The sequence below is a fragment of the Bufo bufo genome, chromosome 10 (assembly GCF_905171765.1).
Source record: "Bufo bufo chromosome 10, aBufBuf1.1, whole genome shotgun sequence".
Lineage (NCBI taxonomy): Eukaryota > Metazoa > Chordata > Amphibia > Anura > Bufonidae > Bufo > Bufo bufo.
In genome coordinates this window covers 84,509,717-84,535,615 of record NC_053398.1, presented here as the reverse complement: position 1 = coordinate 84,535,615, position 25,899 = coordinate 84,509,717, and the positions used below count along the sequence as shown (strand labels likewise).

Sequence of the window (25,899 nt, the reverse complement as noted above, 5' to 3'; positions counted from 1 at the left end):
AGACCTGAACTGCTCCTTAAAAAGTGGGTTTTGGAAATTGTCTTAAAAATGTTAAGATTTGCTTCTAAATTTCTAAGCCTTCTAACGTCCTAAAAAAATAAAATGACATTTACAAAATGCCAACACAAAGTAGACATATGGGGAATGTTAAGTAATAAATATTTAATGAGGTATCACTTTCTGTTTTAAGAGCAGAGAAATTTAAATTTAGAAAATTGCAACTTTTTCATTTTTTTTTTTTTGTAAATTTGGGATTTTTTCATAAATAAAGGTGAAATATATTGACTAAAATTTATGACTATCATGAAGTACAATGTGTCACGAGAAAAATTCTCAGAATGGCTTGGATAAGTAAAAGTGTTCCAAAGTTATTACCACATAAAGTGACACATGTCAGATTTGCAAAAAATGGCCTGGGCAGGAGGGCGGAAACTGGCCCAGGGAAGAAGGGGTTAATCATCCACTAACCTTTGAAATAATATAAATAGGGAGTACATCTACAGTGTACATAGTGTGCCATGGAATTATTTTTACATTAATCTTGTAACCCCACCCAATCCCGATCCATACTCAGGCACTCTGGCAAAGTCTCCTTTGTGCCCCCACACAGTAATAGCGCCGGTTTGAGCCCCCACATAGCATGGGTATCTCCTTAGTGCATCCCTCATAGTAGTGATGCCCCCTTAGTGCCCCAACACAGTAAGGGACTCCCCATTAGTGCTCCTCAGAGTGTGATGCCCCCTTAGTGCCTCCCCAAGCAGTGTTATGCCCCCCACACTATAGGTTACCGCCTTAGTGCCTCCAAAATTAAAGTGGTGTTCCAAGATTTTTATACTGATTACCTATCCACAGCATAGGTCATCAGTATCTGATCGTCAGGGTCCGACACCCGGGACCCCCGATGAGCAGCTGTTTGAGAAGGCACCGGCGCTCCTGCTTTTCCTAGGTTGTGATGACACGTTTATGTATCACATGAACTAGGCACAGCTCAGCCCCATAGAAGTGAATGGGGCTCAGTGCAATACCAAGCACAGCCGCTATACAATGTACGACGCTGTGCTTGGTGAGTACAGAGAAGGCCCAGGCGCTCACAGCAGCACCGGTGCATTTTCAAACAGCTGATCAGCAGGGTTCCCATGTGTCGGGCCCCCACTTATCAGATACCGATGTCCTATCCAGAGGATAGGACATCAGTTAAAAAATCCTGGAAAACACTTTTAATTCTTTAGTCCCATCCCCATGACAAGCAGAGCTGATGCCTCATTGCAGTCTGTGCTTTCTGCAGCTCACAGCAGGAGCAATGGCAGTGTTGCATTGTGCCAGGCCAATGATGGCAGAGGTCATAGGGTAAATAGTGGAGCAGGAGGGATGCAGATACAGTTGAAATTGTGACATACAACAGCCTTCTGGGGACAACGGGACTGTCCTGCTGAATCTAGGACAGTTGGGAAGCATAACCCATCTCGACATTTCCACAGCAAGATGGCCCCAGGTGGCCATGCTTGCAGAAATTGCCGAGCGGGCTAGTGCTCCGCTGTTTCCATAAATCCTATTACAGAGAATGGGAGCCACATAAACAGGGTAGCAGAACGATCTACGGTGCTTCTATAACTCTTAAGTTACACATAGCTCCCAATCACTGCAATTTGATTATGAAAACAGCAGAGCACCAACCCATTCAGCAGTTTTCATAAGCCCGGCCACCTGGGACATGCACTCAGTCCCATCTCGCAGTGGAAAGGGCAAAGTGGGACAACCCCTTTAATTTTCTGTAGAATTTAACCTTCAGGCATTGTTATTTACATTTTTAAGAGTCCTCCGGCTGTAAAGATTTATGCTTTTAAACCGTTTTCCTCTCTTAAGATGTTTTTACATACATATACCAGATAATGTAATTTTGAGTCCAAAGCAAGGAGGGGTATTATGTAGGACAGAGATCAGCAACCTTCAGCACTCCAGCTGCTGTGAAAGTATAATTTCCAACATAGGCGTGCACCCTAAAGCACAAACACACACACACCGCGCGTGTGTGTGTGTGTGTGTATACAGTATATATATACAGCATAGTTTGCTGAGACATTTTTGTATACAGTCGTGGCCAAAAGTTTTGAGAATGACACAAATATTAGTTTTCACAGTTTGCTGCTAAACTGCTTTTAGATCATTGTTTCAGTTGTTTCTGTGATGTAGTGAAATATAATTACACGCACTTCATACGTTTCAAAGGCTTTTATCAACAATTACATGACATTTATGCAAAAAGTCAGTATTTGCAGTGTTGGCCCTTCTTTTTCAGGACCTCTGCAATTCGACTGGGCATGCTCTCAATCAACTTCTGGGCCAATTCCTGACTGATAGCAACCCATTCTTTCATAATCACTTCTTGGAGTTTGTCATAATTAGTGGGTTTTTGTTTGTCCACCCGCCTCTTGAGGATTCACCACAAGTTCTCAATGGGATTAAGATCTGGGGAGTTTCCAGGCCATGGACCCAAAATGTCAACGTTTTGGTCCCCGAGCCACTTAGTTATCACTTTTGCCTTATGGCACGGTGCTCCATCGTGCTGGAAAATGCATTGTTCTTCACCAAACTGTTGTTGGATTGTTGGAAGAAGTTGCTGTTGGAGGGTGTTTTGGTACCATTCTTTATTCATGGCTGTGTTTTTGGGCAAAATTGTGAGTGAGCCTACTCCCTTGGATGAGAAGCAACCCCACACATGAATGGTCTCAGGATGCTTTACTGTTGGCATGACACAGTACTGATGGTAGCGCTCACCTTTTCTTCTCCGGACAAGCCTTTTTCCAGATGCCCCAAACAATCGGAAAGAGGCTTCATCGGAGAATATGACTTTGCCCCAGTCCTCAGCAGTCCATTCACCATACTTTCTGCAGAAGATCAATCTGTCCCTGATGTTTTTTTTGGAGAGAAGTGGCTTCTTTGCTGCCCTTCTTGACACCAGGCCATCTTCCAAAAGTCTTCGCCTCACTGTGCGTGCAGATGCGCTCACACCTGCCTGCTGCCACTCCTGAGCAAGCTCTGCACTGGTGGCACTCCGATCCCGCAGCTGAATCCTCTTTAGGAGACGATCCTGGCGCTTGCTGGACTTTCTTGGATGCCCTGAAGCCTTCTTAACAAGAATTGAACCTCTTTCCTTTGAAGTTCTTGATGATCCTATAAATTGTTGATTGAGGTGCAATCTTAGTAGCCACAATATTCTTGCCTGTGAAACCATTTTTATGCAACGCAATGATGAATGCACGCGTTTCTTTGCAGGTCACCATGGTTAACAATGGAAGAACAATGATTTCAAGCATCACCCTCCTTTTAACATGTCAAGTCTGTCATTTTAACCCAATCAGCCTGACATAATGATCTCCAGCCTTGTGCTCGTCAACATTCTTACCTGAGTTAACAAGACGATTACTGAAATGATCTCAGCAGGTCCTTTAATGACAGCAATGAAATGCAGTGGAAAGGTTTTTTTGGGATTAAGTTAATTTTCATGGCAAAGAAGGACTATGCTATTCATCTGATCACTCTTCATAACATTCTGGAGTATATGCAAATTGCAATTATAAAAACTTAAGCAGCAACTTTTCCAATTTCCAATATTTATGTAATTCTCAAAACTTTTGGCCACGACTGTACATTTTCTGGGCTGGATTTTACTTGGACTGGTGGCTAGGCTTGATAGAGGGAGTTGCCAGTCCACACCCTTCCAGTACGGGTTTTCTTTTCTACCTGAGGTGATCGTAGGTGAGGCCTGCTGTAATCAGGCTGGCATAAAGCGCCTCAGAGTAGGTCAGTCTAGAGAGATATACGCTGTGAGATACAGAGACCCAGAGCATAGGCTCTGTGCGTGGTCTCAGCTCGCCAGGCTGAGAGACCAGGGCACTGTGACAGCCCGAAGTTTGGGGAACGCCGGGATTCAAGTGTCACAAGGCCGGAGTTGGGAGGACTGTTGGGCCACACTTCCCCATACAGGTACGGGACTGATTACAGCCGGAGAGGCTGGGGAACTACGGGCTGAGGAAAAGCCGCATATGGGTTGTGTGTGAGCAGGGTTCTGTAGCTGAGTCAGGGCCACGTAACAGGTGTTGTGAGAGCCCAGCCGGGCAGGTATTTGTTTTGTTTTTATGTATGTGGGAACCTCACCACAACCAGTGATTATTAACTGGACTGTTCAGTGTATGAAAAATGTCCCAATAAATGCAATGTTTGGCCCCGAAAGCTGTGGTGGACGACGATTCTTGTGAGAATGACCCCCCCATGTACAGCGATCCCTTACAAAATATATATATATATATATATATATATATATATATATATATATATATATATATAATTTATGCCATTAGCCCCCATTATCAGCCCTTATGCCTCATTGGCCACCATTATGCCTCTCATTAGCCCCCATCATCAGCCCTTATGCCTCATTAGCCCCCATTATGCCTCTCATTAGCCCCCATCAGCCCTTATGCCTCATTAGCCCCCATCAGCCCTTATACCTCATTAGCCCCATTATCAGCCCTTATGCCTCTCATTAGCCCCCATTATGCCTCTCATTATCCCTATTATACCTCTCATTATCCCCCATTATACCTCTCATTAGCCCCCATTAAGCCTCTCGTTAGACCCCATTATGCCTCTCATTAGACCCCATCATTAGCCCCCATTATGCCTCTCATTAGCCCCCATTATGCCTCTCATTAGCCCCCATTATACCTCTCATTAGCCCCCATTATGCCTCTCATTAGCCTCCATTTTTCCCCCAGCATAAAATAAAAAAACACTTACCTCTCTGCTCTTTGATGCCTCCTGCGATCCTCTTTCTCCTGCTGTCGGCTGTGCTCTGACCTGGCGCGCACAGTGTGACGTCACAAAGCACCTCACGCTGTGCGCAGCCCTGCACAGCCGACAGCTGAGGACCAGGAAGCGGTAAGTACATAGCGTTCACTGCTTCCTGGTCCTCTGGTACTAATGAGCGCTTCCAAAATGGAAGCGCTTCATTAGTATTAGTCGGCCAGCAGACTTGATTAGGGTGTGCCCAGGCACACCCCGTGTGGACGCCTATGACTCCCAGCATGCACTTTTACTTGTCTGTTCTTGTAACTCTCATAGAAAGGAAAGGAATGGAATAGAATAGATTCTGGGAGTTGTAGTTTCAGAACAGCTGTAGTGCCAGACGTTGCTGATCCCTGATGTAGGAAATATTCTACTTTTCTCTTTAAAGGGGTTGTCCCATGACAAACTCCAAACCCTATCCACCAGATAGGGGATGTCTGATCAGCAGGGGTCTGACCACTGGGGCCCCGATTTCAAGATTTGCGAGGGGCCAGTGTTTTGCCCCTGATGATCAGATGAATATACATGTTTGTCATAAGACTATCCCTTTAAATCCACTCTTAGGTTTGGCTTCAAAACCACATCAAAATACATGAAAGCACCTTTATGCTACACCAAATAGTGCCTATTAGGAGATTCATATTTATTTATATGCTTTTTATTTTTTATTTAAAGATTTAAAGCAGATGTACCAGGAGTCCTTAAGAAGTGCTTTAACAGAAGGAAAATTCCAGGTACAGTATGCACATTTTGTAAGTAATTTATCTATTAAACGGGTTGTGCCAAGTTTTGAAGGTATACCCTATCCGTAGGATCCTGTGTATCACTGAAAAAAAGAGACATACAAATTCTTTAAATAACTGAACAGAAAAGAAAACTATGGCCAGTGTCTGATTGGAGTGCTTAGGGCCCGTCATAGGAACTTAATCTGGGGGCCCATATTGAACATGCATTGCTGCAGCAACATTGCATGCTAATCTGTGGCGGCAATCTTTAGTGTTTAAGTACAGTGGTGTTTGAAAGTTTGTGAACCCTTCAGAATTGTCTATATTTCTCCATAAATTTGACCTAAAAGTAGATAAAGATAACCAAATCAAACAAATGAGCCAGAATACTGTATATTAGACTGGGTAATTTTTTTGTTTAGAAAAATTATCCAATATCACATGTCTGTGAGTGGCAAAAGTATGTAAACCTTTAGGATTAGATAATTAGAAGGTAAATTAGAGTCACGTGTTTTTAACCAGTGTGATTAGAATCAGGTGTAAGTGGTGGACCTGTTTTATTTAAAGGGGTTATCCCGTGATTAATATAAAAATAGAAAATCGGACATCATATACATGACAGTTTCTTTCTAACAAAGCTAGAACCAGCCCTGTACCTCACATGGATCCACAGATATTCCCGTTCATTGCTCTGCTAGATTTATGGTTCAATCTCTTTTTATTAAACAAATTTAAATACTTATTTAACAATATAAAACAAGTATAAAAGCATTGTATCTCGGCAAATACAGTCTGACATTCTGTGATATCAAAGGCACTAGTAATTGCTTAATACAGTACGGTAAATAAAGCGTGTCAAATAGAGACAATAATATAGGGAAGGTAAAAACTGAAAAATGAGGGCAGACAAACTTACAAAGAAGACCAGACAACGCCATGAGGTAGAATTGTGTAAGGGGAAGTACCTTGTAGAGTAATGACCATCTAAGTGACTTGAGAAGGAACAACCAATCCGAGAAAGAAAAGGATTCGCAAAACTGAAACCAGGGAGCCCAAACCTTTGCAAAGACATATGCCATATCATGATCTTCTGCCCTGAGTTCCTCTATACGAACAAGAATGTCTAGTGCAGTCACCCAGGTTAATCTCTGAAGACTCTCAGTTGATCTCCATTTGCAAGGTAGATAATATCTGCCTTATAGCCAAGATAAAGAGTCTGAATGTTCCCCTTTTATCTGTTAAATCTGTCCCGGAAAGATAGATAAAAGTGCTATCTTGGGTGAGGGTGATATAGAATACCAATAAAGAGTGTTATAAAGGGCAAACACATCTTGCCACAAGGGAGCTATACCTGGGCATTCCCACCAGATGTGCAGCATTGTACCGACAGCCAATGAGCAACGCCAGCAGGTATCCGGTACTGAAGGTTAAAACTGGTGAAGCTTCACCGGTGTTCTATACCACAAAGTCAGTATCTTGTAGTTAAATTCTTGTAACCTACACGATACTGATAATTTGAGTCAGTAGTAATGACCTGCACCAGTTCTCCTTCCCATGCAGAAATGAACCTAGCAGCTGATGGTGGGGTATTTATGGCCCCATCCCCCATCTCCTCAGTGCTCCTACAGTACACAATTCTTCAAGCTAGATAGAGGGCCACATAGCTGCGATCCAGGTGTCAGGGAGTTAATGAAGTTACGGAGTGGAAAATAGAGAAACCAACGTCCGGGAGATTAGGGCATTATGTGTGTTAGGTCATTGAGGGGACGTAGACCATTAATGTTGTATAAGACTATAACTCTGGTTAGTATCCCCATTGAGGGCTGAAAAGTCAGGACAGATTTGAGGCCTGGAGGTATTGCCGGATGATCCGTTATAACTTTAAAAGGGCCTTGCATTGTGACTAATTTAAGTTTAGTTGCGAACTTGCCCCAAGGATAGAATAAGTTGGGAAAGTGGGAGTTGGGGTTCTTGGGCGGGTGGAGAGGTTGAGAGCCAGAAAATCCTGAACGCTAAGTGCATCTATCCATAATTTAGAGATACGGTTGTGTAAAAGGTTGAGGACACAGTTCACAATCGCTGCTCTATAATATTTTAGAAAGTTGGGAAGACCTGCCCCACCAGAGATCTTTGGATGTGTCAGTAGACTCAACCTCACATGAGAACCCTTCCATAAAAATTGAGATCCCAATCTCCTAAGGCGTGCAAGAAAATTCTAGTGGGATCCCGCTTGGGACCGTCTAAAAGAGATATAATAGTCTGAGCAATATGTCCCTCTAGAGAGCGTTAATTTTGCCAAACCAGGAGATTTGGAGCGAGGACCATTTCTGGAGACTCTCCTTGATGAATTTCAGCATGGGTTTGTAATTAGTCAAAAAGGTGAGAAGGGTTTGCAGGTAAATGAACGCCTAGAAATCTAATGGATTGTTTTGCCCATTGAAAAGAAAATGCTTATTTGAGATAGGTAACTTCTCGCTGAGGGAGTGTGATATTTAATAATTCTGATTTCTGAATATTAACCTTAAAATTGCCGAGACGTCCAAATACCTCGAATTCAAGAAGGACCGAGGGCAGTCCTAATCTGTGAGTTGAGGTCGTCTGCAAACAATGACATTTTATGTTCAGTCTTGCCAATTTGAATTCCCTTAATAGATGCCCTTAGTTTGCTCTAAGGGCATTAGCTAGGGATTCCATAACTAGGATGTATAGGAATGGGGAAATGGGGCGCCTCCGGCGAGTCCCGTTTCGTATGGTGAAGGGACTGGACAACAAGCCATTGACTCGGACCTGCGCTGTTGGGGAAGTGTAGAGCGCAAGGTTTGGGAATGACTGTGATATGAGCTTGTAAAGCTTGATGAGGGAAAGTACAGTCCTTCAAAATCGAGTTAAATGCTTGTAAGATAGTGGGTGAAAATTCACCTCCAAGTAGCTTATAGAATCGGGGAGTCAAGCCATATGGGTCTGGACTTTTGCCAGATTTAAGGTCTTTAATGACATATAAGAGTTCAGAGGAAGAGAAATCTTTATCTAGACCGGTAGAGGAGATATCTGGGATATGTTTAGGTCCAAACTCACATAAATAATGTCGTATGTCAGCTGAGACAGAGCCAGAGGTCCTAAAGGTTGGCATAATAGTTCCAAAATTCAGACACTATCTCAGAGGGGGTGTGAATAATACCTCTTGAAGTCCTGTTAAGTGACGACACATATGATTGAGGTATCCGGGGATGAACTGCCCTCGCTAGCCATCTGCCACTTTTATCTCCATACTCATAGAAACCCTGTTTGATCTTGTCACAGACACACAGGGATTTTTGAGACCGCCTCCATCCAGGACAGGAAACAGGAACTTTTGTGGAGAGCACTTAAGGAGGGATACCTCCCACCAGTTTTCTGTTTCCTGTCCTATGGATAGGATGTTTTGTGGAGAGCTGGATTAGGCTGAGGAGCCCCACAGGCACTTTTTTATGGGGGTTACCTGGTGCGGCATAAGTCTCCTCCTAGGAGCCACCTACTAAGCCTGGGATTCATCCTTCTGGGTCCTGGATAGTTTATCGGGCCGGTGTTCCTGGGCAGTCACAGCATAACCGAGAGGGGATGCTGACATGCCAGATCCTCCTGGCGGTGTTCAGGAGGTCCGGGGCCTTTACTCTGCCTTCCTACCTGTCTCAAAGCTTACAGAGGCAGGGGGGCCGGGGTTTGAGTTATTCGCATGCCCTGTGCGCGAACCGGAAGTTGTAAGACGCAACTTCCGGTAATTGGAACGCACGCGTAGTGTCTTCCGGAAGTAGGAGAAGGAAGCTCCTACTGAGGCCGCATGGGTGCACCTGCAGGGACCCAACCCTTGGGTATTTAAACCCTTCAGCACGTGGTCAGAAGGAGCCCAGCCAGCCTACAATCTTCAGTGGATCTCTAATGGAAAACTCTCGATCCTTGTTCACTATCATCGATGATGAGAGTACCGAGCGTGCTGATATCCAGGAGAGTCATGATGCCAGACCGGTATTCCTGGTGGGGTAAGGGGGTCAATCCCCAACTTTTATTTTTCCTCTATCAGATCTAATGGGGATTATTCTCTTATTTTATTTGTAGAATATCAAACGGCCTCAGGAAATCTACTACTAAATCCTAAGGGAGGGAATGTGCTGTGTGCAAGAAAAAGTTTGCCCCTTCTTGGTCTAAGTTACTGTGTCAGCATTGTGTGAACAAAGTGGTAGAAGAAGAATCCCCATCTTTAATTCAAAGTATCAAAGATATTGTTAAATCTGAAGTTTCGGATTCAATGATAATGTTTAAGAAATGCATCCCTTCCTCGGCCTCGGGCAAACAGAGTCACGCTAGTATAATATCCAATTCGGATTGTTCAAATGAGAATGAGCGGGGAGAAATCCTGGAAAATTCAAGCTCCTCTTCAGATGAAGAAGCCATGAGCAGACCTCTATTTTCCCCTGAGGATACGGAATTCCTACTGAAAGCTATTAGAGCTACTATGAAAGTGGATGTTCCTAGGGCACCAAAGTCTGTCCAGGACATAATGTTTGGTGACCTGGGGCACAAAAGATCAAGAGTTTTTCCTTTAAATGAAATCATAAAATATTTAATTCAAAGAGAATGAAATAAGCCTGATAAGAAATTATTTATTCCTACGAATGTAAAAAGAAAATATCCTTTTGATGAGGAAGAGTCATCCTGTTGGGATAAGCCTCCTAAACTTGATACCCCTATCGCCAAAATGTCAAAAAAGGCGGCCTTACCTTTTGAGGATCTTGGTAGTTTAAAGGATCCTGTGGACAGATGTGCATATTTTCGTACCCGAAGTGGTACATTCTTCCGGAGCTGCGGCCGGAAGTTCGCGCTGTGCTCCAGAAATGCTCATGCGGACAGCACACTGCGCTGTCTGCATCCATTCCTGCCCTGTTCTAATTAACCCATGGTAATTCCGAGTGTGGTTCCGGGTTACCGCTTCTTGCAGTGTAAGTTAACCCCGAGCCACACTCTGGATTACCGCTAGGGAGGTTAAAAAAAGCATGGGAAGCCTCGACCCAAGCATTTAAAGCGAACCTTTCACCTGGATTTCACTTAATAAACTATTACCAGTACCTTATAGATTATCCTCATTCTGTTTCAATGCATTCTTGTGCCGCTTTCCTGGGATGTACAGTACAGACCAAAAGTTTGGACACACCTTCTCATTCAAAGAGTTTTCTTTATTTTCACGACTATGAAGGCATTAAAACTATGAATAAACACATGTGGTATTATATACATAACAAACAAGTGTGAAACAACTGAAAATATGTCATATTCTAGGTTCTTCAAAGTAGCCACCTTTTGCTTTGATTACTGCTTTGCACACTCTTGGCATTCTCTTGATGAGCTTCAAGAGGTAGTCCCCTGAAATGGTCTTCAAACAGTCTTGAAGGAGTTCCCAGAGATGCTTAGCACTTGTTGGCCCTTTTGCCTTCACTCTTCTGGCTAGCTCACCCCAAACCATCTCGATTGGGTTCAGGTCCGGTGACTGTGGAGGCCAGGTCATCTGGCGCAGCACCCCATCACTCTCCTTCATGGTCAAATAGCCCTTACTTTCAAAGTTTTCCCAATTTTTCGGCTGACTGACTGACCTTCATTTCTTAAAGTAATGATAGCCACTAGTTTTTCTTTACTTAGCTGCTTTTTTCTTGCCATAATACAAATTCTAACAGTCTATTCAGTAGGAATATCAGCTGTGTATCCACCTGACTTCCTCTCAACGCAACTGATGGTCCCAACCCCATTTATAAGGCAAGAAATCCCACTTCTTAAACCTGACAGGGCACACCTGTGAAGTGAAAACCATTTCAGGGGACTACCTCTTGAAGCTCATCAAGAGAATGCCAAGAGTGTGCAAAGCAGTAATCAAAGCAAAAGATGGCTACTTTGAAGAACCTAGAATATGACATATTTTCAGTTGTTTCACACTTGTTTGCTATGTATATAATTCCACATGTGTTAATTCATAGTTTTGATGCCTTCATTGTGAATCTACAATTTTCATAGTCATGAAAATAAAGAAAACTCTTTGAATGAGAAGGTGTGTCCAAACTTTTGGTCTGTACTGTATATTCATGAAAAAACGACTTATAAAGTCCTCGTCTCCAGCTCCTGAAGTCACGGTAGAAGTCAAGGGGGTAGCCCTTCCCTCACTCCAGGCTGTAACTCCCCTGCCCTAACCCCTCCTCTAAGCAGTGTAACTGACACCCGGCTCAGTCCCCGGGACCGCGCTTGTACAGGCGGCGCATGCGCCATCTGACTCAAGCGAGATCCTGTAACTGAATCGCGCTTGAGGAAGAGAAGACAGGCAGGCATCGGGGACGGCGCATGCGCGATTCAGTTACAGGATCGCGCTTGAGTCCGACGGCCGATGCGCCGCCTGTACAAGCGCGGTCCCGGCGACTGAGCCGGGTGTCAGTTACACTGCTTAGAGGAGGGGTTAGGGCAGGGGAGTTACAGCCTGGAGTGAGGGAAGGGCTACCCCCTTGACTTCTACCGTGACTTCAGGAGCTGGAGACGAGGACTTTATAAGTCGTTTTTTTCATAAATATACATCCCAGGAAAGCGGCACAAGAATGCATTGAAACAGAATGAGGATAATCTATAAGGTACTGGTAATTGTTTATTAAGTGAAATCCAGGTGAAAGGTTCACTTTAAACCAAATATTGCTACTACCTCTACTGCCAGGTCGTTAAAATCATGGCTACAGGAGCTGGAGTCCCATATCCAAGATAAAACCCCTAGGGACCAATTACTAGAAGTATTTCCTACCATCCTTAAAGCAGTGGACTTTATTTCCGATGCTTCTGCAGATGCCTTAAAGTTAAGTGCCAGGTCAGCTGCTCTATCCAATTCTGCGAGAAGAGCTATTTGGCTTAAAGGATGGTCAGGTGACACAGGTTAAAAAAATAAACTTTGCTCTATCCCATGCCAGGGAGATTATATCTTTGGGCCTGCTTTGGATGACCTTTTAGAAAAGGCTTCTGATAATAAACGTTTTCCTGTTTCTAGACCTTCAAAAAAAAAAAACGTTTTTCACAGGAACAAAAAACCTTACGACACAGAAGGCAGAATGTTCGACAAGAAAACAAAAATAGAAAGAATAAAGGATTCCTCTTTAACACTCAGTCTGCTTTAAGGTCCAAGGACAGTCAGCAATGACAGTTTCTGTCCAGTGGGGGGAAGACTTTCTCAATTTTTTCGGGCATGGGAAGAGATCTCGTTAAAGGGGTTCTCCGGGCTTAACCTTTTTTTTGCTATTACATGCTAACCTGTGGAGGAAAGATTATTGCTCACATACTTACCTTCCAGAGTGCAGCCGTTCTTGAGATCTGCCTCCCAGTCACGTGGTCCCTCCAGATGGCTTTTCTGTGCTTCTGGCCGAAGTGCGTCTTCTTATCTTCCTGTGTTCTCTTCCTTTCTCCAGCAGGAGACAGATCGTGACGTCACCGCCTCCTGCTGGAGAAAGCTCCGGGCGGCAGTCTTCACAGTGCACTATGCTGAATGCACGTGTGCAGGACCGCCGGACGCTCTCTGTATTGTACAGGCTTCTATGAGAAGCCTGTACTGACTTCTGCACAGCGCGATGTAAGCGCTGTGCAGGAGTGACAGCATATCGATCAGCCACAGAGGCTGATCGCTATGCTTGTGCATGTCACAGGGGCATAGTCGTCGCTAATTGCCCCCCCCTAGGTTATCCCTTGCCCCCCGCCAATCAGACGATCCAAATGCCGGCTGACAGGTTCGGATCCCCGCAGTCCATGACTGCGGGAATCAGAACCTTCTAAAATGTGTATATATAATATCCCCGCAGCCCTCAATGTGCCCCCTCCTCATTTTATGGCTGGCCGGGTGCGCGATCTTCCCCCACTTCTGCCGTTTTCAGGATGGCGGAGCGGTTCGTAGAGTGTCCGCATACAGATGACACCGTGCATGAAACAGCCGATGTCGGCCGTTTAACCTCTTCCATGCCGCGGACCGCTGTATGGAAGGGGTTAACAGGGAGGGAGCTCCCTTCCTCTCCCATTGGGCGCTGCTGTGCCATTGCAGCCACCCGATACTTCACGGGATCACAGAGGGAAGGGGGCTCCCTCCCTTATCAGCCGCTGCTCTGTTGTGACAGCGTCCGATGGTTACCATGGCAACGGGACGCCTTCACAGGCTTCCGGCTTGCCATGGTATAGCAGCTGGATCAGGCTTCTTCTAAAGGCAGCAGCCTGATCAGGCTAGTGTAAAGTCATACACTACAGTACACTATATAGTGTAATGTAGGGTATTATATAGGCATCAAACCCACTGGATCTTCAAGAACAAAGTGGGTCTGTGTAAAAAATAAATAAAAAAAAAATGAATTTCTTCTTACAGCCGCACATTTATCACTGATTAAAAATGTAAAAAATAAAATACACTACACGTTTGATATTACCGTGTCCGTAACGACCTGATCTCTGAAAGGGCCATGTTGCTTTTCCCGCACGGTGAACGCCGTAAAAAAAAAAGAAAAAACTATGATGAAATTTACATTTTGCCCACCTCCCTTCCCAAAAAAATAAATAAAAGTGATCAAAAAAGTCGTATGTACGCCAAAATGGTACCAATCAAACCGTCGCCTTATCCCGCAAAAAATTAGCCTTTACATGAGAATCGGCAAAAAAATATATCTATCTATCTATCTATGGGTTTTAGATCTGCATTATGAGGACCAGAATAGGACATGTTCTATCTTTCGCAGAACTGACATACGCATGTGGAAAGCACATGGACGTCATCAGTGTGTTTTTTACATCCGTATGTAATGGAAATCTTGACTAAACTGGGGGAAGTCCAATCTGATACCTTCCCAAAGATGTGTGTTTCTGGGTCTATTTCTGGATTCAGTGAACCAGTGTTGTATTCTTCCTCAACACAAAGTATCCCAAAGAAGAGAAGACGTACCTTGTAACCTCAAAGCATCGAACCATCAGACACGGTATGACAGTATTGGGCAGAATGACCTCCACAATACTCAGAGCAGTCCTATTAGCGCTAAGAGAATTCCTACCCAAACTACAAGGGAAAGGAATAAAAATATTTTCAGACAACGCCACGGTCATTTCTTATTTAAACAGGCAAGAAGGAACCAAATCAAAAAAAACGTATGTCCTTAACCGCAGACATTTTCTCCCTGGTCATTCCATACATTCCCTTTGTCAAAGCTGTACATTTAAAGGGAGTAGAGAACAAGTTGGCAGACTTTCTAAGCAGAAACCAGTTAGATCAAGGAGAATGGTGCTTAAATCAAGAAATCTTCAGCCAGATAATTCAACTTTGGGGTCCTCCTCAAATAGACTTCTTTGCGACCAGACAGAACAAAAAATGCAACCTATTCTTTTTCCTAAATCCAGAAGATTCCCCAATAGGGATAGATGAATTCTCCTTTCCGTGGCCGAATCAGCTTCTGTACGCCTTTCCTCCTCTAAGATTCCTTCCGAGGGTATTACAGAAGTTGAGGCAGGAACGGGCAAGGCTTATTCTAATCGACCCCTTTTGGCCAAGGAGGACTTGGTTGGGGAAACTTTCCCTGACAGATCCCTGGATTCTTCCGGACAGGCAGGATCTGTTGTTTCAAGGTCCTGTCTTCCATCCAGAAGTGAGAAGCCTTTATCTAACAGCATGGTATTTGAGGGGGAAATCTTAGAACATAGGGGCCTGTCTAAGGACGTTATATCTACTCTTTTATCATGCAGAAAAGAAGTAACCTCTACCATTTATCTCAGAATATGGAAGACTTTCCTAAACTTCTGCAAAATCGCGGTACATCCCTTGAGTTCTCCTCCCATGCCAAAAATTCTAGATTTTTTGCAAAAAGGTCTGGATAAAAAGCCTAAGACCGAGTACTCTTAAGGTACAGGTCTCTGCCCTTAGTGCCTATTTTGATTCTCCTATTGCCAATCACCCATGGATAAGGAGATTCTTTAAAGCAATTAGTAGGATTAAGCCTGTGATCAGATCCTCAGTCCCCCCCTGGGACCTTAATCTAGTTTTATCTAGATTAATGGAGCCTCCTTTCGAGCCTTTGCAGGATTTACCTATTAGAATTTTCTCTTTTAAAACTGCTTTTTTGATGGCGATTACCTCAGCCAGTCGTGTTGGTGAGATTTCGGCCTTCTCAGCGGCTCCCCCTTATGCGAACATCCTGGAAGTTCCAGAAAATGTTGATCGCGCTGCCTTATGAGTGTAGAGTTCCAATCTCAGACCCTTCTTTCCAATGTTCAGGTTAATCCACCTTGTAGCCAAACAATCTATAACCAGAGGCTGGTGCACTCACGTACAACAGCACCCTAGAGGGAAGTTATAGCACAAATAGTGAAGTTCCACCAGGTAGTTCCGCAACCAACAGGTTTTATTGTACTTACAAAATATCATAAAATTCAAGGCTAAAATCAAATTGCTTTCATCAGAGATCCACCCAACCCGGGTTTCGCCAGTCCAGCTTAGTCAGGGGCGATAGTGTGCACCTTCACAGGTGCAGTATTTATTGAGCCATGGTCTCTTCCAAAGACCGCCCATTAATTCAACATTTTTTTTTTTTGGGATGTTCAACAGAACTCAAGCAATAAAAATACTGAACATAATTCCTAAAGCCCGCAAGGGCCAGCGGTATTAAAACAAAATAGAAAATTACATCAACTCAACAGAGCATATAATTCACATACACTACTATCCCCCTATTCTCCATTCATGAAAAAAACACATAGCAGCGTTCCGATCACATGACCTCCCAGAGCTTATAACGGCTCACTATATTCAATTCATTCATAATTCACAAGGCATCCAAGAAAAGCGGCGACAAACCACCACCCCCCCACCCACAACTTAACCGCTGGAAGACAGAGTGCTCATTAAGCCAGATCCCTCCTTTTTACCTAAAGTGGTCTCCATGTTTCATAGGACCCAAGATATTATTCTTCCATCCTTGTGTCAGGACCCAAAGAATGAGAAAGAGAGGAGGCTCCACTGTCTAGATGTCAAAAGATGCCTATCAGAATATTTGAGAGTCACTAATCAATGGAGAAAATCCTCTAGGCTTTTTATACAGTTTGGTGGTAAAAAATAGAGGTAATAAAGTTTCTTCCAGAACACTATCTAGATGGATAGTAGGGGCCATCACCTTAGCCTATTCTCGATTTGGTGCTCACTCTACCAGATCCATTTCTACTACTTGGGCAGAGAGGGCTGAAGCATCTCTCGAGCAGATTTGTAGGGCCGCTACCTGGAAGTCTCCGTGTGCTTTCTTTCACCACTACAGATTAGACTTAGACTCTAAAGAGCAGCTATCTTTTGGCAGGAAAGTTCTGCAGGCAGTTGTCCCACCCTGAGCTAGGTACTATTCTAGTCGTCTCTCAAGGGTGCTGTCATGGGAGTAAGGGAAATTTAAGATTACTTATGGTAATCACTTTTCCACTTCCACTTTTTTAGAGTTATATTAAATTTGTTTTAGGACAAGTCCTCGCAATTAACTGGTGGTATAGGGGAGTATCCCTCCTTAAGTGCTCTCCACGTAAGTTCCTGTTTCCTGTCCTGGATGGAAGCGGTGTCATGGGCTCATGGATTACCGTAAGTAATCTTAAATTTTACGTATGTCAGCCAGACATACCAGATCATTCAGCAGGTGGTCATTTACCTCCAAGTGTGTGTGTGGGGGTTTGGTATGGGAGCATAATAAACCATAAACTGGGAAATGGTCTGACCACAAGAATGCATCCATAGAGAAGCGTGGATCGGAGTTCAGGAGTTTGTACGATATAAAGAGATGATCAAGTCTAGCGTAGCTGTTATGTGCTTTGGAGTGGAAACTATAGTCCATGACACCTGGATGCAGGATGCGCCATAAGGCAACCAACCTAAGCGCCGCAAGGTCAGCCTTGAAATCGTGTAGGGACACTGAGGAGATAGAGGACTTACTCGTGGAGGAATCGATAAACTGGGTCTATCACCAGGTTAAGGTCACCTCCCAAAAAGAACCTGAATATGGTACTGGAAGCATTTCTAGTTGGTTCTTATGAAGCTGTTGCCAACTTGCTGTATATATAGAAGAAAAACTTGTGCCTAGCCACTAAACAATTATCATGGCATCAGACAATCTTGGAATCCTTTATTGTGACCAATGGTGAGAGAGGCACTGATAACAAGAGGCCCCATTACATACCACTGTTGAGAATTCCTGAACTACCAGAGTTGATCCACCTACCTGACTTTGAATTGTGTTCATATACCTAAACCAAATATATGAAGAAGTCACCATCTGCTCCTTTACTAATTTAAGACAGAGTGTTAATGTACCACCAACCAGTTTCTTCTGGCTCCTCCAGCTGAGACATGTGTGTAACAAACCATTTGGCCACAGTGATGTAACTCAGAGTGATGTAAATCAAACCTAGTCTCATCATTTTGTTACATAATTAAATAGTTAATACGGTTAAAAAAAATACATAAGTCCATCAGGTTCAAAGATTTAAAACCATCTTTGTGGGCCTTGAGTCTCTCCTGAAGAATTGAGAAGAGATATCCCAGATCTGGAAAACTACCATATGTACAAATTTAAGGAAAAAAGTCATAAAAATGTATGCCAGTTAAAACAAGATAACAACACATACATCCTTGCGTCCTCCTTTCTTGGCCTCCGAAATCTCACGCAGCCGCAGTATCGCTGACTGCCTGCACCTGTACGATACTCCGGCTCCTGAGGCAACAGCGCTCTGATTACGTCACTGGGCTCGGCGCATGCCCAGTGACACTATTGAGGCTGTTGCCCTCAGGAGCAGGAGTATCGTACAGGCGCAGGCACTCAGTGATACTGCGCCTGCGCTGGATTTCGGAGGCAAAGAAAGGATGACGCAAGGAAGGTGGGGTGAATAAATTACATGACGTAGTGAAGGGGGCGGCGAAGTTCGGCAAGGATGTGGGAGTAAATTTATTTCTTAGGAGGCGTGCTGGGCTTGGAAGAAAGGCAGGCTGGGCACTGCAGGGGGGCGTCGTCCTTCACTTTCGAGGCTCTGTTCTCTATATATAGGTGCGGGCCCACACCTATAAGACAATGGGGGCATGTCCTAGTGATATGCCCCCATTGTCTATGATGAGACAACCCATTTAAGGATAGAAAATAGCTAATAAACATTAGATGGATTCATAGAATTTATTTGACCCCTTGGTACAGATGTGCACACTTACTTCCCATTCACGCATCTGAAAGGAAGAGACCATGCATGCATCTGGCTCTTTCCTTTGTAAAGTATGTGAAAGAATTAAGGGGCACATTTATTAAGACCGGTGTTTTTAGACGTCAGTCTTAATAAGCCCCTGCACTGGCAGTAGATCGCTGAGGTTATGTAGAGGCGCCAGCTTCTCCATAACTTCAGCGGATCCTCTGCCAGTTCTAAATGAAAGACAGCTTCCTAGCTGTCTTACATTTAGATCATTTTCTATACCTAAACCAGGAGTAGAAAATGGTAAATGAGACTGCCCTGCCAGTCCGTCCCCTTCCTCGCTCATGCCACGCCCATTTTTTTTAGACCTGGCATGATCGAGGAGAAGTCGCAGATTGTGGCGCAACAAGCTCTGGCAAGTGCAATCTTAGTCTGAAATACACCTAATAAATGACCCCCTAAGTGTTTTCACTACTCTGGTAAACTACAAAGAAGATAACCGTACCTATGCATGGTGGTCACCCATCCACCACATTCACTACTTATTGGAGACCCACAGAGGGGTCAGAAAACCCCATTCTGCTGCTTTATAGGGCACCCAGAGACTGCTACACAATGCTGCAATAATAGTTTCCAGTTCCTGCTTCCACAGTACTTGTCTTTGACAAATAGGCTGTGACCAGATGGTTGTAGGTGTCACAAAGAATTGCATTGTGGCACCCTGTTATATATTCACCACTGCACCAGACTGGGGTTCCCAGGAGTTAGTCTATTATTCTCATGTATTTGGTGATGCTGCTTGTATTTTAATGCAGTTTTATTGTTCTTTTTGATAGATAGATAGATAGATAGATAGATAGATTTGATGGACCTTGGTTACATGATTTACTGTATATAACAGATGTATGAAATGTACATTAAAAATATTTATGTATTGACTTGTAGATGTGCTGAAACTGTTCCTGGAAAAGGTTATGAACCTGAACTATGATGAAAAGCCAGATTATCATGAGATTCAAAATAGTTTTTCATCTGTTCTGCAGAAATTCAATGTCAAGCCGTATGATCCTATACAACTGTAAAGAAGGTAAATGCCAAATTAATGTCACTGTCCTTTAAAGGGTTTATAACTGCACTTGGCTTTACAGACTTCCGAACCTTATTTTACAGCAATAATATAGTGTTACACTACCATTCTACTTTCCCTAGCATGCATTTCCAGCAGGCTACTGAAAGCCTCCTGCATTACGATGGCCTGGACTTCCTCTCCTTCACCCAGCAGACCCGGCCTCCAGAGCAGCCTCTTGCTGCCTGTGGGGCATGCCCGCACCCTTTGGCCCGTAAAGGGGTTGTCTCATCTCGCTAGGATATATACCCCATTTGTCTTATAGGTATGGATCCCACCTCTAGGACACGCACCTATATAGGGAAAAGAGCCCTGCAAAGTGGTGGCTGGAGGACTCCGGTGCGGCCACCACCAAACTGTCTCCCCATATAAGTGAATGGGAGCACACAGCATATGACCGGTCACTGCTCCCATTCAATTCTATGGGCCCGACGGAAATAGCCGAGCCAGCACTCAACTATTTTCGGTGGCCCCATAGAAAATGGATGGGAGGCTGCTGCACATGCGCAGTGTGCCCTCCACCACTTTTGGGGTTTTCCGTTCCCTGGTACACGCACCTGTCAGACAATTGGGGCATATCCTAGCGATTTGACCCTTTTGTCTGAGATGAAACAACCCCTTTAACCCCTTTTCACACAGCAGACACCTGAGACTAATGTCTGTAATCAGCAATGACGCTGATGGCAGACATTTAGCCCCTCAGATGCCATGATAAAAAGATTGGGGTAGGCGCTCCTTACTGGTAATAGGCCTGAGCCTTTATAAAAGCCACTAGACCTATTACAGGTATATTCCAATGCAGGCCTACAGGTAGCAGCACTGCTTTGTATTATACTGAATTTTCCACACACTAATGTAGTAAAAAAAAAAGTATTTTAAAAATATATAAAAATTCAAATCACCCTCTTTCCCCATAATAAAATAAAGATTTCCAGCTGCCAAAATGCCAACACTATTAAAATATAAATGTATTTATCCCATATGAAGAAAACCTTAATAGAAAAAATCTAAATGGCCAGTTTGCAGTTTTTTGTCTCTCCACCTCCCTAAAAAACATTATAGAAAAAGTGATCGTATGCAATATTAAATGGTGCCATTAGAAAGTGCAATTTGTTCAGCAAAAAACAAAACCCTCATACAGCTACAGTATGTGAACGTAAAAATAAAAAAAAGATATGGCTCCGGAAAGACAGGGAATGAAAAACGAAAATGCAAAAAGTTAAAAAAAAAGTTAAATTGCCATGTCATCAAAGGATTAACCTCTTCCCGACCACCTAATGTAAATTTACGATGGCGGGACTTCATGGACTAGTATACTGGTATAGCAATAAATGAGGTGCTGCAAACAGAGCTGTGTACTGCATGTAGGAAGGGGACTTGCTGTTATCCCCGAAACGCGTCAAGCTCATCAAATAAAAAAAAACTTCTGAAACTACCTTCTTGAAGTCCCTGATACCATCTTTGAGATATCGAAGTCACATCATACATTCAAGGCGACCTCGGTGAGGGAGGAGAGGGTACAAGTGTATTGAGTTTATCTTGCACCCCCTTCCCTGGTGAAGTCACCTTCTCTGCATCTATTGTAATTTTAATCTTAGCCGTGACTTTTAGTTTCAATTTTAGTCATGACCTTTAGTGTGAATAAGCATCTGTTTTCAACCTACTTCTGATTGCTTTCAGTATGTTATAACCTACTTTGGGCAAGGTTTCCTAAAAGTTCCCCCTTATGGTACACCCTCTTGTCTCTAAATTTATGGTATTCCGCTAATTTGTGACGGCATTGGCACTCCTCCTCCTCCTCCGCTTTTTTATACTCTAATTCTCTCCAGTACACCCTTGTGGCTAGAATTGGCTTTCTTTTAATATACAATAGCCCCTTAGCGCTTCCAAACTACCCCTCAACCCCCGCTCTTTTCCCTGTTTTGATACTTAATTTTTTTTATATTGTATTCCGAGAAGTAGCAGCCTGGTGGTTCCCCTGCAGCAAAATTCAGATCTCTATATAGGGGTTAGAGGGTGAAATACAGGGGAGCCACTTTGATAACGCTCTTGGGAGGAGACCCAAGACAAATCTGTTCCAGTGACCCAATGGATCTACACTCGCTGCGTAACATATAGCTACTGACTGACCTTGTTATGATGAATTTCCAAACGTGAATACCATTTTGTCGTGTTTTGATATTGCTGATAAAAAATAAAAAAACTTTAGGAGTCACTCTAGACCATGGATGTCAAACTCATGGCCCTCCAGCTGTTGCAAAACTACAACTCCCAGCATTCCCTGATAGCTGTAGTATGCCCAGGCATGATGGGAGTTGTAGTTTTGCAACAGCTGGAGGGCCACGAGTTTGACATCCCTGCTCTAGACCATCCAAATTTAAGAGACACCCAGATCTACAAGAAAGATGTGGTGTCAAAATTGCTGCCTGTCACATACACATCGTCCCAGCAAGCGACATGGGCAAAACTGAAATGTTAACTGCAGAGATCCTTGATCGGAACCATGGCCAACAAACTTAGAAACATCTACCTAACAGGTGTGAGTTAGCAGGAACAGACCACACCAGTAGACCAAAGGAAAGCAGAGAGGATAATCCAAAGGCGTATTAGGGCATTTTGGGCAGCTGATGGGGCCAAGGCACCTGGGGGCCCATGGCTGCCCAAAACACCCAACAATATTTCATCATTGTTCCGGGCTCAGTCCCTGCCATTTACCCTCATGGCCATCCAGCCACTAGGCCTGAAGCCTATGAGGCAATTAAGTGGCGCAGTCAGTCGTCAGTACACAGGCAGTGTGATGCAATGCTATCATCGCCTTGCCTGCGCCTGGTATCTGTCAACTCAGGCCGCAGGCTGGAAGGACGCCATTGGGACGTGTGGTCCAGTCTCCGTCCCAGTTCCCTTACCTGCATAATGGCCATACGCCTCTAAGGGTCTCGGCGATAATGCGGATGAATGCTGACCACTATCTGGCGATCTGACCTCTGATGACCCGGATATATGCCATACACCCTTCAGGGACATTGACACTGTAGAACCGCTCGGTCTGTACCTGCTCTACCCCTTCTGGTTTAGGCGTACTATATGCCCTCCAATAGTTGAAGGTGTTTAAAAACATTGCCCCTGTGTCCCCTGATGATTCAAGGGGCTCTGTTGTGTTTAGGTGCAGACCTATAGATTTATTCACCTGAAGAAACGCGTAGGGACACGTGAGTTCATCACGGTTTTTCTTTTTCTTTTTTACCTCAGTTATCTCACCAGCTTAGGTGTCCTGGCCTTGCCTCTAGGTACATACCTGTGCAGGGTGGTTTAGACACCCAAGCCTAGGGTGAGGTTCCGGATGGGGCCACCCCTTGCGGGGCAAGGACCCAGTGTTAGGAGGTCACTAGGGTCTAACAGGACAAGTAGGGCCTTATAGGGATAGTTTAGTCCCCTGAGGCTTCCCCTACAACGACTATGTCCAACCTGGGACCCGTCCCCTCCCTAACAACCGTGGCCGGGTGAACAGAAATGACCCTGCAGCGGTAAGACTTTTCCTATGTCTACAAGGTGTTTTTCTTGACAAGGCATGGATACATGAGACACTGACATCTGCTTTACTGTACACCTCCGTTGGCAAGTAGCATCACACACTTGCGTCAGGTCTTTGTCTCTGTATCCATCTCATTGGTGTCCAGCTAGACTTGGCACCCACCTGCTGGAGCCTTATCCTGGGGCTTCTAGTTTTAGCATGTCACTGTCCCGTTATAATATTTTTTTGTAATTGCATTTCTGAGCAGTGTTTGGGGAGAAGTGCAGAGCACCTCTCTCCCCCAGGTAGGGACAACCCCTCCTTCATTTATTTCTTGGAAATGGCCTGTGACCTGAATCTCAGACAGCAGAGTGGAGCCGGAGTGAATAAATTTATTTATTTATTTATTTTTTAAATCGTCACTGCTAGGGGCATATACAGTCAGGTCCATAAATATTGGGACATCCACACAATTTTAACATTTTCGGCTCTATACCCCACCACAATGGATTTGCAATGAAACTAACAAGATGTGCTTGAACTACAGACTGTCAGCTTTAATTTGAGGGTATTTACATCCAAATCAGGGGAACGGTGTAGGAATTACAACAGTTTGCATATGTGCCTCCCAGTTGTTAAGGGACCAAAAGTAATGGGACAGAATAATAATCATAAATCAAACTTTCACTTTTTAATACTTGGTTGCAAATCCTTTGCAGTCAATTACAGCCTGAAGTCTGGAACGCGTAGACATCACCAGACGCTGGGTTTTATCCCTGGTGAGGCTCTGCTCAGTTCCTGCTTGTTCTTGGGGGATTTTCCCTTCAGTTTCGTCTTCAGCAAGTAAATGCATGCTCAATGGGATTCAGGTCAGGTGATTGACTTGGCCATTGCATAACATTCCACTTCTTTCCCTTAAAAAACTCTTTGGTTGCTTTTGCAGTATGCTTTGGCTCATTGTCCATCTGCACTGTGAAGCGCCGTCCAATGAGTTCTAAAGCATTTGGCTGAATATGAGCAGATAATATTGCCCGAAACACTTCAGAATTCATCCTGCTGCTTTTGTCAGCAGTGACATCATCAATAAATACAAGATAACTAGTTCCATTGGCAGCCATATATGCCCACGCCATGACACTACCACCACCATGCTTCCCTGATGAGGTGGTATGCTTAGGTTCATGAGCAGTTCCTTTCCTTTTCCATACTCTTCTCTTCCCATCACTCTGATAAAAGTTGATCTTGGTCTCATCTGTCCATAGGATGTTGTTCCAGAACTGTGAAGGCTTTTTTAGATGTCGTTTGGCAAACTCTAATCTGGCCTTCCTGTTTTTGAGGCTCACCAATGGTTTACATCTTGTGGTGAACCCTCTGTATTAACTCTGGTGAAGTCTTCTCTTGACTGTTGACTTTGACACACATACACCTACCTCCTGGAGAGTGTTCTTGATCTGGCCAACTGTTGTGAAGGGTGTTTTCTTCACCAGGGAAAGAATTCTTTGGTCATTCACCACAGTTGATTTCCGTAGTCTTCCGGGTCTTTTGGTGTTGCTGAGCTCACCGATGCATTCCTTCTTTTTAAGAATGTTCCAAACAGTTGTTTTGACCACGCCTAATGTTTTTGCCATCTCTCTGATGGGTTTGTTGGGCTTGCTTCACTGATAGTGACAGCTCTTTGGATCTCATCTTGAGAGTTGACAGCAACAGATTCCAAATGCAAATAGCACACTTGAAATGAACTCTGGACCTTTTATCTGCTCATTGTAATTGGGATAATGAGGGAATAACACACACCTGGCAATGGAACAGCTGAGAAGCCAATTGTCCCATTACTTTTGGTCCCTTAGCAAGTGGGAGGCACATATGCAAACTGTTGTAATTCCTAGACAGTTCAGTCTGTTATAGACAGTTATAGACCTGACTGTAGCTACTGAGGACATATTGTGCCTACTGGGTACACATAAAAACTACTGGGGGCACATTATAATGCTGTAATACATTACTGGGTGCATATTAGAACTACGGGGGGGGGGGGGCACATATCAACTACTGAGGGTATTTTTTAACTACTGGGTATACATAACTACTGGGGGCACATATCAGCTACTGAGGGCATAACTACTGGTGGCACTACTAGGGGCATATAATTACTGGGGAGCATAACCATTGTTATCATATTTTAATTACAGGGGCCACATAACCACTGGGGCAAATTATTACTACTTGTGGCACACTTTAACTACTTGGACGCTATATACTGGGGCATATAACTACTGGGGCAACAACTGTAACTGTAGCCCTGTAGGGGGCATTTTAAGTTATGGGGGCACTGTATGGGACATTGTTACTACTGTGGCCATTATAGCGGATCCTTATTACTACTGGGGTCCTGTGGGGGAATTATTACTAATGAAGGCAATATGGAGGGCACTACTATTAATGGCGGCACTCTCGGGGAGCATTATCACCATAGGGGA

At 44.0% G+C, this 25,899-nt stretch overlaps 1 protein-coding gene across 3 annotated transcripts in view; it reads left to right on the top strand.

The window, feature by feature from the left end:
- VRK3 (VRK serine/threonine kinase 3) overlaps positions 1 to 25,899 on the top strand; it is a 244,157-nt gene that overhangs the window by 190,003 nt on the left and 28,255 nt on the right. For 2 of the 3 annotated variants that reach the window (XM_040410144.1, XM_040410143.1), the window contains 2 exons: positions 5,521 to 5,579; positions 19,731 to 19,872. In XM_040410144.1, coding sequence (XP_040266078.1) covers positions 5,521 to 5,579; positions 19,731 to 19,867 — 196 coding nt within the window. In that variant the 3' untranslated portion in view covers positions 19,868 to 19,872. Of the gene's footprint in view, positions 1 to 5,516; positions 5,580 to 19,730; positions 19,873 to 25,899 lie in introns of those variants that run through there. The other variant, XR_005774582.1, reaches the window with a different exon arrangement.